General features: G+C 43.8%; 1 protein-coding gene across 9 annotated transcripts in view; it reads right to left on the reverse strand.

Moving 5' to 3' along the window:
- Positions 1-312: 312 nt before the first annotated feature.
- The window catches only part of LOC146206595 (guanylate kinase), a 21,581-nt gene continuing 6,443 nt past the window's right edge, over positions 313-15,450 (reverse strand). The window contains exons 1-8 of one of the 9 annotated variants that reach the window (XM_084591344.1): positions 14,383-14,537; positions 12,930-13,064; positions 12,759-12,800; positions 12,579-12,675; positions 12,301-12,439; positions 10,522-10,606; positions 6,893-6,978; positions 313-5,422 (exon numbers count right to left, since the gene is read on the reverse strand). In XM_084591344.1, the coding sequence (XP_084447470.1) occupies positions 5,357-5,422; positions 6,893-6,978; positions 10,522-10,606; positions 12,301-12,439; positions 12,579-12,675; positions 12,759-12,800; positions 12,930-13,064; positions 14,383-14,530 (798 nt within the window). In that variant the 5' untranslated portion in view covers positions 14,531-14,537 and the 3' untranslated portion in view covers positions 313-5,356. Of the gene's footprint in view, positions 5,423-6,892; positions 6,979-10,521; positions 10,607-12,275; positions 12,440-12,578; positions 12,676-12,758; positions 12,801-12,929; positions 13,068-13,235; positions 13,259-13,316; positions 13,471-14,382; positions 14,538-15,450 lie in introns of those variants that run through there. The other 8 variants (XM_084591343.1, XM_084591349.1, XM_084591348.1 and 5 more) reach the window with 8 other exon arrangements.

Raw genomic sequence — 15,450 nt, forward strand, 5'->3', positions numbered from 1 at the left:
ATTATTTGGCGATGACCAGAGAGTGAAGGAAGTGATTTGCACTTCACCTTTTTCATGAAGTATAATGACCAAAGCACTCCTTCATTAAATGTCTACCAAAAAGCCAATTCAGTCAAGAGAACAAGAAAAAAAAACAAAATGACAATTAGGCCATGAGACTGCATACTTGAAAGGCATGTAAAGGGTAGAGAACATGGGTCAACCTTGAATCTGCACTTTCTGTCCTTCTTAAGTTTGCTGTTGCCAGAAGTACCTGTAACTACAGTCAGCCCAAACATCAGCTTTGTTTCAGCAATAAAGATGAAACATGAACCCATTTCAGGTGCTGTTTATTCGAAGTACAAATCAAGCCAATATTGTAGGAACCACATATCAGCTGTGCTCCAAGCACTGCATAATGCTTGCCTACCACCTGCCGTCAGATTAAGTTCATAACTCAAGAACTCTGACAGCAATGTACATGCCATTTTTCAGTACCACCACATGTGAACATACTTAGCTCCAAGAGCCAACAACACTGACCATGCTTTAAACAGGCAAACAAAGCAGCCTGTTAGCTGGTCAACAAGCATTAAAAGTACCACTTTGGAGTGACCTCAAGGGGGAAAAATGATGCAGAAATAAACAAATCAACTGTTTTGGTCCAAGACAAGCAAGAAAGGTATACCAAAATAACTGCGATGGTAAATAAAAAACAAAATAGGTTTATGTCAAGTTGCTGTCAGCTCTGTGCCAAGCTTCTAAGTGTACAATATAAGAATTCAAAAATGCAGCCCTATCCACAGTTTTCATTGCAAACTGTTACCATAAACAAAACACCATGACCCAAAGATAGTTTAAATTAGATGAGATTCTCAAATGCACACACAATCACTCTGCAACATGCAAATCACAGAAATGCGGCAAATCTGTCCAAAATTAAACTACACGCGTCACCATTCACTTCTACTTTGCACAGGATCACAGTGTACACACAATTAAAGCTCAGCAAAAATCGGACTTAACACAATACACAACCTACAGAAACACCTGCTAAGACCATACAGGATCTAGACAAAGGCCAAGCTTGTTGCAATGTTCAGTTGCTACCAATTGGAAGGCTTGAAATTGAAAGAAAAAAATAATGCCAATAGAACAAATGAAAATAAATAAAATGAACCTGGAGAGAGGTCCAAGCTTAACATTTTAATAAAACTAAAATGGACCAGGAAATGCAACTGAAAACGGACCCACTCTAACCCATAATAATAATTGGTTCACAGGAAAGGAAAGGTGCATATCTGCCACATTTGTTTCTATGGACACCTGAACCATGCCATAAGGGAAGGAGGTGGGAGTTAGTGGAAAGAGGAGCCGTACTGGCTTTTTGACACAGTGGCATTGTTAACTGCTTAGGACTTGTTAGCACAGCATTTGCAAAAGAGGCTGAAAACAACACTAAGACAGTACATAATGCCACTGGTTAAAGAGCCTGCTACAAAGGGCATTTTCCACTTCATTCCCAAGCAGCAGAGGAATGCAGGCTTGAGCCTATTAACCCATAATAATAATTGGTTCACAGGAAAGCAAAGGTGCATATCTGCCACATTTGTTTCTATGGACACCTGAACCATGCCATAAGGGAAGGAGGTGGGAGTTAGTGGAAAGAGAGAAAGAGGAGCCGTACTGGCCTTTTGACACAGTGGCATTGTTAACTGCTTAGGACTTGTTAGCACAGCATTTGCAAAAGAGGCTGAAAACAACACTAAGACAGTACATAATGCCACTGGTTAAAGAGCCTGCTACAAAGGGCATTTTCCACTTCATTCCCAAGCAGCAGAGGGATGCAGGCTTGAGCCTATTAACCCATAATAATAATTGGTTCACAGGAAAGCAAAGGCGCAGTATCCGTCACACTTTTTTTTGTGGACACCTGAACTGTGCCCTAAGGGAAGGAGGTGGGAGTTAGTGGAAAGAGAGAAAGAGGAGCCGTACTGGCTTTTTGACACAGTGGCATTGTTAACTGCTTAGGACTTGTTAGCACAGCATTTGCAAAAGAGGCTGAAAACACTAAGACAGCACATAATGCCACTGGTTAAAGAGCCTGCTACAAAGGGCATTTTCCACTTCATTCCCAAGCAGCAGAGGGATGCAGGCTTGAGCCTATTAACCCATAATAATAATTGGTTCACAGGAAAGCAAAGGCGCAGTATCCGTCACACTTTTTTTTGTGGACACCTGAACTGTGCCCTAAGGGAAGGAGGTGGGAGTTAGTGGAAAGAGAGAAAGAGGAGCCGTACTGGCTTTTTGACACAGTGGCATTGTTAACTGCTTAGGACTTGTTAGCACAGCATTTGCAAAAGAGGCTGAAAACACTAAGACAGCACATAATGCCACTGGTTAAAGAGCCTGCTACAAAGGGCATTTTCCACTTCATTCCCAAGCAGCAGAGGGATGCAGGCTTGAGCCTATTAACCCATAATAATAATTGGTTCACAGGAAAGCAAAGGCGCAGTATCCGTCACACTTTTTTTTGTGGACACCTGAACTGTGCCCTAAGGGAAGGAGGTGGGAGTTAGTGGAAAGAGAGAAAGAGGAGCCGTACTGGCTTTTTGACACAGTGGCATTGTTAACTGCTTAGGACTTGTTAGCACAGCATTTGCAAAAGAGGCTGAAAACAACACTAAGACAGAACATAATGCCACTGGTTAAAGAGCCTGCTACAAAGGGCATTTTCCACTTCATTCCCAAGCAGCAGAGGGATGCAGGCTTGAGCCTATTAACCCATAATAATAATTGGTTCACAGGAAAGCAAAGGTGCATATCTGCCACATCTGTTTCTATGGACACCTGAACCATGCCATAAGGGAAGGAGGTGGGAGTTAGTGGAAAGAGAGAAAGAGGAGCCGTACTGGCTTTTTGACACAGTGGCATTGTTAACTGCTTAGGACTTGTTAGCACAGCATTTGCAAAAGAGGCTGAAAACACTAAGACAGCACATAATGCCACTGGTTAAAGAGCCTGCTACAAAGGGCATTTTCCACTTCATTCCCAAGCAGCAGAGGGATGCAGGCTTGAGCCTATTAACCCATAATAATAATTGGTTCACAGGAAAGCAAAGGCGCAGTATCCGTCACACTTTTTTTGTGGACACCTGAACTGTGCCCTAAGGGAAGGAGGTGGGAGTTAGTGGAAAGAGAGAAAGAGGAGCCGTACTGGCTTTTTGACACAGTGGCATTGTTAACTGCTTAGGACTTGTTAGCACAGCATTTGCAAAAGAGGCTGAAAACAACACTAAGACAGAACATAATGCCACTGGTTAAAGAGCCTGCTACAAAGGGCATTTTCCACTTCATTCCCAAGCAGCAGAGGGATGCAGGCTTGAGCCTATTAACCCATAATAATAATTGGTTCACAGGAAAGCAAAGGTGCATATCTGCCACATCTGTTTCTATGGACACCTGAACCATGCCATAAGGGAAGGAGGTGGGAGTTAGTGGAAAGAGAGAAAGAGGAGCCGTACTAGCTTTTTGACACAGTGGCATTGTTAACTGCTCAGCACTTGTTAGCATAGCAGTTGCAAAAGAGGCTGAAAACACTACGACAGTACATAATGCCACTGGTTGAAGAGCCTGCTACAAAGGGCATTTTCCCACTTCATTCCCGAGCAGCAAAGGGATGCAGGCTTGAGCCTATTAACCCATAATAATAACTGGTTCACAGGAAAGGAAAGGTGCAGTATCTGTTACTTGTTTCGGTAGACACCTAAACCATACCATACGAGAGTGGAAAGAGAAAGAGGAGCAGTGTTGGCTTTTTGACACAGTGGCATTGTTAACTGCTTAGGACTTGTTAGCACAGCATTTGCAAAAGAGGCTGAAAACACTAAGACAGCACATAATGCCACTGGTTAAAGAGCCTGCTACAAAGGGCATTTTCCACTTCATTCCCAAGCAGCAGAGGGATGCAGGCTTGAGCCTATTAACCCATAATAATAATTGGTTCACAGGAAAGCAAAGGCGCAGTATCCGTCACACTTTTTTTGTGGACACCTGAACTGTGCCCTAAGGGAAGGAGGTGGGAGTTAGTGGAAAGAGAGAAAGAGGAGCCGTACTGGCTTTTTGACACAGTGGCATTGTTAACTGCTTAGGACTTGTTAGCACAGCATTTGCAAAAGAGGCTGAAAACAACACTAAGACAGAACATAATGCCACTGGTTAAAGAGCCTGCTACAAAGGGCATTTTCCACTTCATTCCCAAGCAGCAGAGGGATGCAGGCTTGAGCCTATTAACCCATAATAATAATTGGTTCACAGGAAAGCAAAGGTGCATATCTGCCACATCTGTTTCTATGGACACCTGAACCATGCCATAAGGGAAGGAGGTGGGAGTTAGTGGAAAGAGAGAAAGAGGAGCCGTACTAGCTTTTTGACACAGTGGCATTGTTAACTGCTCAGCACTTGTTAGCATAGCAGTTGCAAAAGAGGCTGAAAACACTACGACAGTACATAATGCCACTGGTTGAAGAGCCTGCTACAAAGGGCATTTTCCCACTTCATTCCCGAGCAGCAAAGGGATGCAGGCTTGAGCCTATTAACCCATAATAATAACTGGTTCACAGGAAAGGAAAGGTGCAGTATCTGTTACTTGTTTCGGTAGACACCTAAACCATACCATACGAGAGTGGAAAGAGAAAGAGGAGCAGTGTTGGCTTTTTGACACAGTGGCATTGTTAACTGCTTTGCACTTGTTATTGGCATATCAGTTGCAAAAGAGGCTGAAAACAACACTACGACAATACATAATGCCACTGGTCAAAGGGCCTGCTACAAAGGACATTTTCCCCACTTCATTTTCAAGCTGCAAAGGGATGCAGGCTTGAGCCTATTATACTGTACAACACTGGATCCACATCATGCTGGCAACAAGACCAGAAGGTTCAAAAGACACTACACATGCTTGTCCACACTACCTACAAAACCACAAACTATAACAGACAGTCACTGTACAGACATGGTCAAGATTCTGCTCAAGCCTTGTCAACAGTATCACAAATGCAGTGTCGCACCTATGAGCGTGTCACAACATTAAAGACTTCTGAATGACTTAAATAAAATGGAAAGAAATGGAAGTGATGAAAATAGGAATAAAAAGGAAGGAAACCTTAACCAGCCATCCTTTCATCAGTGCTGCCCTACAAAGCAGCCCATCCTAGTAGCTGTAACAGCAGCAGCAATCACGCTGTACAGAACCAAAACCACAGTTGTGCACACAAAGTGGGTATCTATGTTGCAGCAAACAATGAGTTCATAATAAGTTACAGCAACAGGAGTATGATGCGTGATGGATGTGCAGAGTCCACAGATGGTATGCGTGACTAGATCTTTGGCTTCTTCTGAAGCTCTTCCACTTCCTGGATAATAGAGAAACCCACACTGTATTCCTACACAGAGAGACAAACAAAAAAAGTGCCATTTCAATCAGTGCTTGAATGCATGCAAATCGCATGCAAATCGCACGCAAATCTCATGCAAAACCAAAGGTAAACAGTGCTGTCCCTCCCTCCAAAGGCCAGAAAGTGAGCATGGACTAATTTAATAGCAGTCAGGCATTACGATCATGTTAAATACCCATGGCCCATGAAATGCTGGCAACTCCAAAGCAGCATGACCAAAGGTGTTCCTTGCAATGTTATCTGGTGCTAAAACAAAGCAACGTCCCTGCTACCCTCATGCAAACAGGGCACAACAAATTGCGAAACAATGAAACATTGCACAATACAAATTTTATTGCCAGGGTAACCGTCAATAATTTTTGGCCTCTTTTAACCACCCTCCTTTACCACTGTATGCTGAAAAAGCAGTTTCTTGCAAGCTTGGTTTGCAAGAGCCTCAAAAGCTCTGTGGAGTTGGAAGAAACCCTAGTCAATGATGAAAATGTAATAATGTTTAACCTACACAAATATTAGAACTTTCATATCAAATGAACCAAGGAGCCTAAGAATTCAAGAGGCATTCACCAACCACCAGTCTAGTGGGAGCAACTGCATATTACAAAAGCTGAAATTTTTTGCACCATGCAAGGATCGAAAGAGCATTCGATTTCCCTTCCAACTTAGCAGACAATGCAGAAAAAAAAAAGGGGGAAAGCAATGGCAAGTATGGATACACATGTACATTTATTTTGCTCATACAAGTCTCAGATTACTAGCAGACAAGTGAAAGGACAAAAATTACAATTTGAAACAAGATTGTGATTAGAAATAACATGAAAGTACATTTGTGGCATGTTGTGCATCTTCAAATGCTATGCTTAATGGTCATCTACCCTCACTATCTTGAGGTGCAGGCATTTGTTTTGAATGGTGCTCATGATGAAAAACTACTCTGTCACTCACATACAAAAAAATAAAAAGGCACAAGAAAGAGTACACCTAATGAAAATTATGAGACAATGCTCCTTTGCTAGTGCTGAAAATTATCACAAGGCAAAGGATGACAGTTGAGTACGGTCCACCAGGCTAAGCTTTACCTCAATCAGACAGTCTCTACACATTTTAAAGCTCACTGCACAGGCTCCCTGGCTTTTTAGTGATGGCATGCATTTTATTTCAGATCAGAAGTCTTCCAGATTCAGGCTGCTCTTTGTCCGTCAGATCATAAAGATGGTGCAGAATCCTCACTGGTGGTCACAAACTCTGGGAAGTTGGCAGCAGTGAATGCCTCCTATGATTCAGCAAAAGTAGCAGCAAATTTTTTCCAAAGTCAAGAAGCACAATGGCATGCAGACAATCTCTTCCCTATGCCATGCTTATCATGCCATGTGCATTTCAGCTTTTGATTTCCAATCAAGCACAACAGTGAAGTGGGAATGCAAGCACACCACGTGCAATTACAAGAAGGACCTCCCCTACCTTTATGAGGTAATCTCTGAGCCTGTTGTATGCACCCTTGAGGTTGTCGTTGACTAGCAGAAGGTCAAAGTTACCTTGGTTTTCACCTGCAAAAAAAGAAAAAAGTGCAACCAACGCACTTTACACAGTGCCCTAAAAATACAGTGCAGCAAGGGTCAATCTTGCCACAATTAGATACACAGGATATCAAATAATATACGATATGACATTTGGAAATGTCTGTATTAACACCTGGGCATTCCAAGATCAAGAGATACAGAATAAAGACGTGTTGATACACTAAATATGAGTGTGTGCGTGGGGGAGGATGGGGGAGATTTGTATTAATAAAAATCCCTCATCCGAACAGCAAAATTTTGAAAAACATAACTGCTGCTAAACATACAAATGCATGTAATGGCAATTTTATTGAGATGAGCTAGCTATCTAAAAGTGCTATGTGCACAAGGGCTTACACTCCACAGAAAAGCCATTGTCTGCGACTGTTTGTCCCTCTGAGAATTAAAAGATATACCGTGCGACTGGGTTTCAACCTCGTGGTAACACAAAGAAGTCAGCTTAGCTGGGCACTGCACAAGAGTACCATGCTATCACCGCAATTGATCATCCCTTGTATTTCACTGCAGCTCTCTCACGCTCTGCATTACTGTCTTCATCCACTTCCATCCGTGCACAATGAATCCAGACTACATTGCTATCACATTGCCCTTTTAAATGTGGTCCCAAAATTTTAGTGTGCTACAACTAAGGTCCCCAGTCACCTATTTCGGGGACCTTTACACCAAGCTTCGCTTTCAGACCCTAGCTTTTAAAAGAAAGTGAAATGAAATACAACATGGTGGAACACATACTTTGCATTTGGCCAACTTTGCTAAATCAGCAGAAATTTTTTTCCAAACCAAATCGGATATTGTGTAACTTCAGGAATGGATCAAACAAGAACATTGTAGTTAAAAACAATCAAATATGATTAGTGACAAAACCAAATACAATATCTGTACTAATATTACAAATGCAAATATGGAAGTGCCAGTGGCAGATCTGCAGCATGGCCCTCTATGGAGTTAAAGTTACAGAAAACTAATCTTGATTAGAAGGTTCCACAACACCAAGTCAGTAAATTAAATTTATGGCCATTAAGTTGAACATATAAAAAAAATTAGTATAGACTACTAATGAAGGTAAAGTAGTGTCACACCTCAGTACATGAGACGGGCAGCAGCTACATATGAATCATGGCCTCCGAGTTGGACATCAAGGCCGGGTTTACAGAGCTTGCCTGCACCGTATCACCTCATCCAGTTTTAAATGGCATGTACGAGCATGATGAAAACTAGCACTGTAATGTGGTTCATTCGTATGGCAAACACTTTATCCTGCGCATACCCATCACGAAAGGATGATACGGTGCAGTTCTGGAACAGCCACTGAAGAAAAATACAGCAGCCCTTATTCCAATCGTGCACACTAGGCTTCTGTACTACTTGGATACACACTATCTGATTTAAAGATATTCAATTTGCTTATTTGGAATTCTCTAATGTCTGCACACCCCTACCGCTTTCATTTCGTAAAAATCCTGACTAGCATTTCTAGGCAGAAGCTGTGACTAGATTCTTTTTAACAGCTCCTTTTTAGTGTGAAAGCACAAACCTTGAGGGTTAAAGCCTAGCAAAATGTTTAATGCTTGTGCCGTCACTCTGATTGGCTAAGTTGTTTTGCAAGGTCACAACCACACGGCCTCGCATGCGTAATTAAGCCCAGTATAGCGGCTCAAATGTGAGAGTCTCCCCAAAGAGTTTTTCAAGTTTGCCAGCCAACAGAGAAAGTGATGGAACCTATGACTAATCAATGAGTGACCATGACCTGTTATGCTCCCACACTAAAAAAAAACCCATCAAAGCAGATTCAAACAGGTCAGGTCCGAACCCATACTCGGCCCATTCAGGACCATGAGCACTACGATAGGAGGCAATGGTTAAACCTCCACCATTTGACGTGGTGGATCCCAGATGGCTCCAGATGCGCCGCAGGAGCTGCAGCGCATCAGGTCTATAGCCACAGAAAGTTTGGGCAACCCCACTTTAACATATTAGAATTCTAGCCAAAGTTCTCTGCATTTTTAAGTGCTAACAGAACTCATTTCAAATTTCAGTTGTCCTCCGATGCCACAGAAATCCCATCCATCCACAGCAACTGTGAACCAGAACTTCATCGTTCACAGACACTTAGCCCCCTTGCACTATTACACAGAAGTGAAGCCACAATGGCAGCAGACTATCGCAACACCTTTTCACGCAGTTCCCTAGACCTGGCCCACTTGTATGCAGATCATAATAATTCTGACATTCCTAGCCTTGTACTTCAGACATGATAAAAAAGCCACTGAGTTTCTCATTACACTGCCGTGGGAAAAGCCCTCTCATATGTAAGCATACCATCATTATATATGAGGTGCCCCCGTAGAATTTAACCAAGCTTTTAAGAAAAAAAAGTGTCCTCACCCAGTGAAACTGAAAGTAGCGATAAAAATTTTAAAATTAAATTCCAGTTAATTTGGACTGGCAGTCACGTTGAGTCATGAATTGCGTGGCCAGAAATCACCAAAACAGACCTCCCCAAACCTCAACTGCAAGGAACAGCTGCACACGTCTTGTGTGCGATCTCTGATCGGAACTTCATTTCAGAAATAAAGCTAAGTCGTGAAGTTTCATTTTCCCAAACTTCATGCCATCCCGCAAGCTGTGATCAGGTGCGCAGAACTCGGTCAATCGGTCAATCACGCTATTTTGCATGCCGCTTGGTGCATGACTTCCTTTATTCTAATTTTGGAATATTTAAACGCTGTTCTAACACCCATACATATGTCCCTTGCATGCATCTACATCTGTTTCTGGTATGCCAGCTGAAACAGTGTGCTTCACCGTGTAGACTGTGCGGTGAAACATCCTCAAAACGTGCCAGGGTTGTTTTGAGGAGGTGGCACTGCTACTGCGTTGTGCTGCTAAAATGGCAGTGGAGGCCTTTACAATTTTGAAGGACTTCACATTCTTAACAGTGTGAGCAAAACAAAGCACCCGACGAAACTGGAAAACTGCTGCTCCCTCTTGGGTTTCACCTCACGTGCTAATAAATATTGTGCAGGTGTTCATCAGATAAAATGACTGTGATGCAAATGGCTTTCGGCAGTTTTTTCAGGCCTGCTTGACAAAGCAAACAATTCTGTTCCTTTGAAGGCCAAATTAATGAGAGCTTACTGAAGTGGCTTCAGGAAAAAGCCTTAATTCAAAGGTTATAGATGGTCTTGAAAAACGGCTGACTAAAGTGTTTTCACTAATATGGAGCCAGCTTTTCTTTAAAGTCAGTAAGAAAACGCAATCACACGACCAGCTACTAGCACATATTTTTCACCCAGATCACTTTCAAAGCCGTTGTTAGGTAGCCCGCTCCAGAGGGAAATGAATTGTTCTCCTAGACAAGGCACTCCAGATCCCAACAATGTGTTGAACTGCTCTACCTACGAATCAAACTGTTGATCAGTTTTTGTCATACAAAAACATACATTACTTTTTAGAAGAAACATTGACCAATAAATGGGCAGCAGAGGGGCATAGTATTCAACTACTAACCATAGGCGATCTCTTCGCTAGCTTTTGCCAGACGTCGCCGTAAGCTCTCCTCCGTTTCTGTTCCCCGACCCCTGAGCCGCTCTTCCTGGAAAAACAAGGAGGACAGGAAGAAAGGACTATTTCAGCAACCTTCTACATATCAGTTGAAATGGTTTCAAAATAACGTGCAAACAAAAAACAAGCGCAGGAGCAGCAAAGTGCAAACTGTTTCAGTTACCAGCACTACAAATACATCCACAGCCATAACTGCAGCCGAGACTACCCATCTTATTTGCTTAGCAGGTCAGTTCCAAGTGCTCTAGGAGTAGGCACTCAGAAGTGTAATGCCACAACAAAAATTAACTGAACAGCTGGTACCACAGGGCAATAATTCGAAGTGGCATGCATTCCCAAAAGTCTCCGAATGTTGCCAATGGCAAAGAAAAAAAAAAAAAAAACAGAAGGCCAAAAGCACAAGACGAACTTCTGACATATGAATGTTAGTTATATGGGGTTTTATGGTACAAAAGCAACTATGGATATGATGCGCCACTGACATATGAATGTGGAATTACTGCAATAGCATCAGAACGCTAATACATACTGGACATTTTAAGCGAATATGATAGTAACACAGGCATTATGTGATGGTGAGCTGGACTATTTTGCTTCGATAAATGTTTAATTAGCAGTGAGAGGGCGCGAAATATGGATAAGAAAGCGAAAGTAGTCTGTGCTGTTTGAGCCTTCGCCATTTCAGACATGTTTTTATAAAACGATTTCCTATTTGAAGAGGTACTTTACACATGACAGTAGTTTCTAGTCTTGCCCGTAGCCTATGCAGAGATCGCAGCAGCACCACTAGAATTTTGCTTACCTGGCAAAAGCACGAGCCACTTAGGTTAATAGTAACATTATGTACATTACGAATTATGAATATTCAGTAGGCCTTTGCAGAGGCTATGTATATTGCTCAGTGTTACAGCAGAGGGCTATCACTTTAGAAAGTGCAATAATACGCAGCAGAGACCTTGCATGCACACTCCAAACACTATGTTGAAGAGCGCAGAAACTGGGAAACGAAACATTTTCCTGCAAGTGCCCTCTCGGAATCCAACGCCCACATTATAAAAGGGTTGTAGAAGTACTTGGTGGTTCATACTGACCAATGGAATGGCGCAAGGACACCATCACAGGAAAAGAAGAGGGATAGAAAGAGGCATTTTTTTCCTCTTTTTCGGTGATTGTGTCCTTGCGCTGTTCCATCGGTCTGGACATTATAAAAGCTGGCTAAAGAATTCACAGACAACTTGCTCCCAATGTGCCATCTTGCAGAGCTTGGGATCCCAATGAAAAATGCACGTGTCTAATCTACTCATTTCCATTTATTTGCTCTAACCTGCAAAATGGAATTTATGCCTGGTGCTCCATAACAGCAATTAAATGCACAAGCTATTGACACGTGAAAAAAAAAAAAAAAAAAAAATGGTTTTGAAGTTGCATTTCAGCACAAAGCTTAGCTTGAAATATAAAACAGCCCGCTCAAAAATGATCAAAAAGCATGCTTTCAAGTTGAACAGAAGACTGTCCAGGTGATAAATGTCAGAAGAATTAAACTTGAAAACAGTTCCACACCAACACATGAATCCTAGCATAAAATGACTAACCTGGCATCCAAGCAGAGCCTGGAAGGTACACATGATAAACATATGATGAAGCGCGCACACACACACATGCACAGATAAGAAAAAAAATATGGGAGCAATGAAACTTACTTCAAAAGAGTTATGGGAGACTTACAAGAGCCTTCATGCTCGGTGGCTTGACAAAGATGTAGCGGGGATTCAGATCTGTGTTCTTGATGTTCTTCACACCCTCAATTTCAATGTCGAGAATACAGATTCGTCCTTGGTCTTGGACATCACGCACAGACTTTTTGCTGTGGAAAAGAGCAAAAACAAAAAAAAACTGCATGTTTCCAGGTTCATGTTTTAAAAGAGTCACTTCCAAGACAAAGGAATACTCATGTAATGCTCTACGCTGAGCACCTGAGGTACCAAATGCCAAATTTTGCTTACCTGGTGCCGTACAAGTTCCCTGAGAACTCCGTGTACTCAATGAACTCCCCTGCTTCAATGGCCTGCTCCATTTCGTCCCGCGAAATAAAATGGTAGTCTGAAAAAAAAAATTCACAGAGTAATCACGCACAAGTCCAAAAGCCATATTCTGTTAAAACATGTTGAAGTCAACCCGCTTACCTTTGCCATTTACCTCACCAGGCCTGGGCTTCCGGGTCGTATCTGATATGCAGGAAGAACAAAAAAGCGTAAGTGCCCCAAGCTATTCTGGGCTTGGCGGGAACCGGCAGCAGTAGTAAAGATTTGATTTGTCGATGCAAGCAGAAAGATTATGCGGTCTGCTGTACTTACGCGACACACATAACGCGAAGTAATCGCCGAAGTCTTTCAGCAGCTTCTTGAGCAGCGTCGACTTTCCACTACCGGATGGCCCACATATGACAAGTGGGCGCAGAGCCGACATGTGTATCAAGGTGGAGAGCCCGCCTGCTGCGCAGAGAGAGAGAGAGAGAGAGAGAGAGAGAGAGAGAGAGAGAGAGAGAATAACATTAGGATAGTAACTAAAACAACGGTGCTACTGGGATAAAAAGATCTGATTAGCACAGTGAACTTCACGATCGAGCAGAGTAGTCCAAGCAGAGCTCCACGTATGCATACCTGCCTGCCACACAAGACGGTGGGGAGACGCACTTAATCGATTCATTCATTGCGCGGACGGCGAAGAAGTAAGCACTTTACCTGTGTGGTTCACCATACAGTACATTTCGACGGAGTATGGAAACGTAGTGAAAAATTATTGGAAGGAATGATAGAAAAAGGCCCTAAGCAGCTAACAACCACAGACGCGGAGGATGGTGGATGCTTGCCGGCGTAACAATGCCAGCAAGCAAGCGACAATGAATGCGAACTGCGCGCGCATCGACTAGATGGCAGCACGAGCTGCAGAGAAGGAAGTTGGGGGCGTCGGCCGCTGCTGTACGGCCAATGTGCGCCGGCTGCGGTCCGTGCCCGCGCGCACAGCAAGAAATCGCGCCTGCGCAATCGGTTCGAAGGCACTGGTCATTCACGGCAGAAATGTTTGGTCACCACACCGCAGTGAAAGGGTTCAGTTGTTTCGCCAGCATGCCTTCTTATCGTTGTTCGCCAGTAAGAACGCGCGGCACGAAACAAATAAACGCCTTTGGTAGTCCAGGAAGCATACCACTTCGGCTCACCCCGTTAACGTAAGCATTGCCGACAAAATAGCCTGTGCTGAGCCAAAAGTTACCCACACCCGTCGGTGACGAGGACAAAATAGAATTCCGCGGGCAAATAGTACAACATGGTGTAATCAAGGCTGTTGTCTAGCGTGCTCTTATTCAATAGGCCGAAACTTCCGACCACGCCGCTTGAACATTTCCCTTCCAACATGCCGCGTCACGACCGTCCACGAGGCATATCCATATCTAGGCCACGAGGTATGTCGAACGCCACCTACAGCACAATCCAGCATATTGCGTTCTACTGAAAGGGCGCTAGTGCAACCAGCCGTCGAAACAGCGTTCGACATCCGCCAACACGTACACACGTGGCTGCCGAACGTATGCAAACAGCCGGCGCATATAAGTGGCCAGCAAGCAGCGGACAAAGTTCCTTGTTAACGTCGAGTGTTGCTGTAATTGACAGGACTGCCATAGCATGAATCAAGCGAATAAGTAGACTAGGCTCTCAATTTCATCTTTCCTGAAACAAGTCGGTTGTATTCGCACTTGCTGACAGTGTCCACGACCACGCGGACTCGACACAAAAAAACGTATGGACCAACCTTTCATCCTCATGTTGATCGCCTGGAAACCCAGTCCGAAGCCTTGCCGAAGAGTATGGAGAAAGAACGGGCGATACGCCGAGAGCGAACGGAACACACGTCCAACAGTCAAGAGCTGTTCTGAACGGCAAGCCAAGAGAGTCGACATAAATGGCGGTCCGGGTTGCGCAAGCAAGATAGCTCGTAGGGCCATCAACGAATCACGTCGCCCCTGTGGGTAGTGGGGCGCCGCCTGTCGCTGCTCTCCCAACACGCCGATCCGTACGCGACAGCCGAGAGGGACCCCACGAAGCCCCCGACGAGGCACGCCGGCTCGGCCCGTTGGCGGAGAACGGGGAGGGGACTGCCCCACACAATGCCGTCTTGCTCGCTTCCCTCGCTCGTGCCAATCTCCAAGCGAAGTGCGCACCACACGCTTATCCGTGGGGAAGTAGAAATATGTTCTCCATTATCCTCTCTTCAGCACTGGTATCTGCCAACATTACACGATCCGCTGCGTTTTGGATGGCGCTTTCATTTTTGCGACTATCTGAGGGGATCTGTGCTGGGCCTAAGTTAAAACTTGGTCTCTTTCCAGCATTTCAAAACAGGAAACGTGACAGCATACGGCAAGTGATATGTGCTGCGAGCTCTTATTCGCATGCAGCCAATGAGTATTCCGCCGTGTGGATGATCCATGTAGATTTTCAAATCCTATGAAGAAGAGAAAATAAGCCAGTTATTGCGTGTGAACTGAGTCTTTCTTTTTATGCTACTATAGTCAGATACAGCTCAAGAAAAAAAAAAAATCCGAGAGCACTGCAGAATCTGCAGTGGAGAAATTCGAAAGCCTGAGCGTTGCTGCTGCACACGGTACATCGCACGCCCCTCGTCGAACGCATCAAAGTTGACCAGAGTTCTTTAGTTTAGTGTAATTACAGGAAAAGAGGTGCAGTATCTGACACTCGCGGAATTTCGCTGACACATCTTGCGGACAAATCTCGCCGACACGTGATTTTCACCATGAACCTAGCTAGAAAGGCTTTCGCCTTAGTTCACAGTAAGGGAAAGGCGTAGTATCTGTCACAC

Source organism: Amblyomma maculatum, chromosome 1 (genome assembly GCF_055883805.1).
Source record: "Amblyomma maculatum isolate TAMU_Amacu chromosome 1, ASM5588380v1, whole genome shotgun sequence".
Lineage (NCBI taxonomy): Eukaryota > Metazoa > Arthropoda > Arachnida > Ixodida > Ixodidae > Amblyomma > Amblyomma maculatum.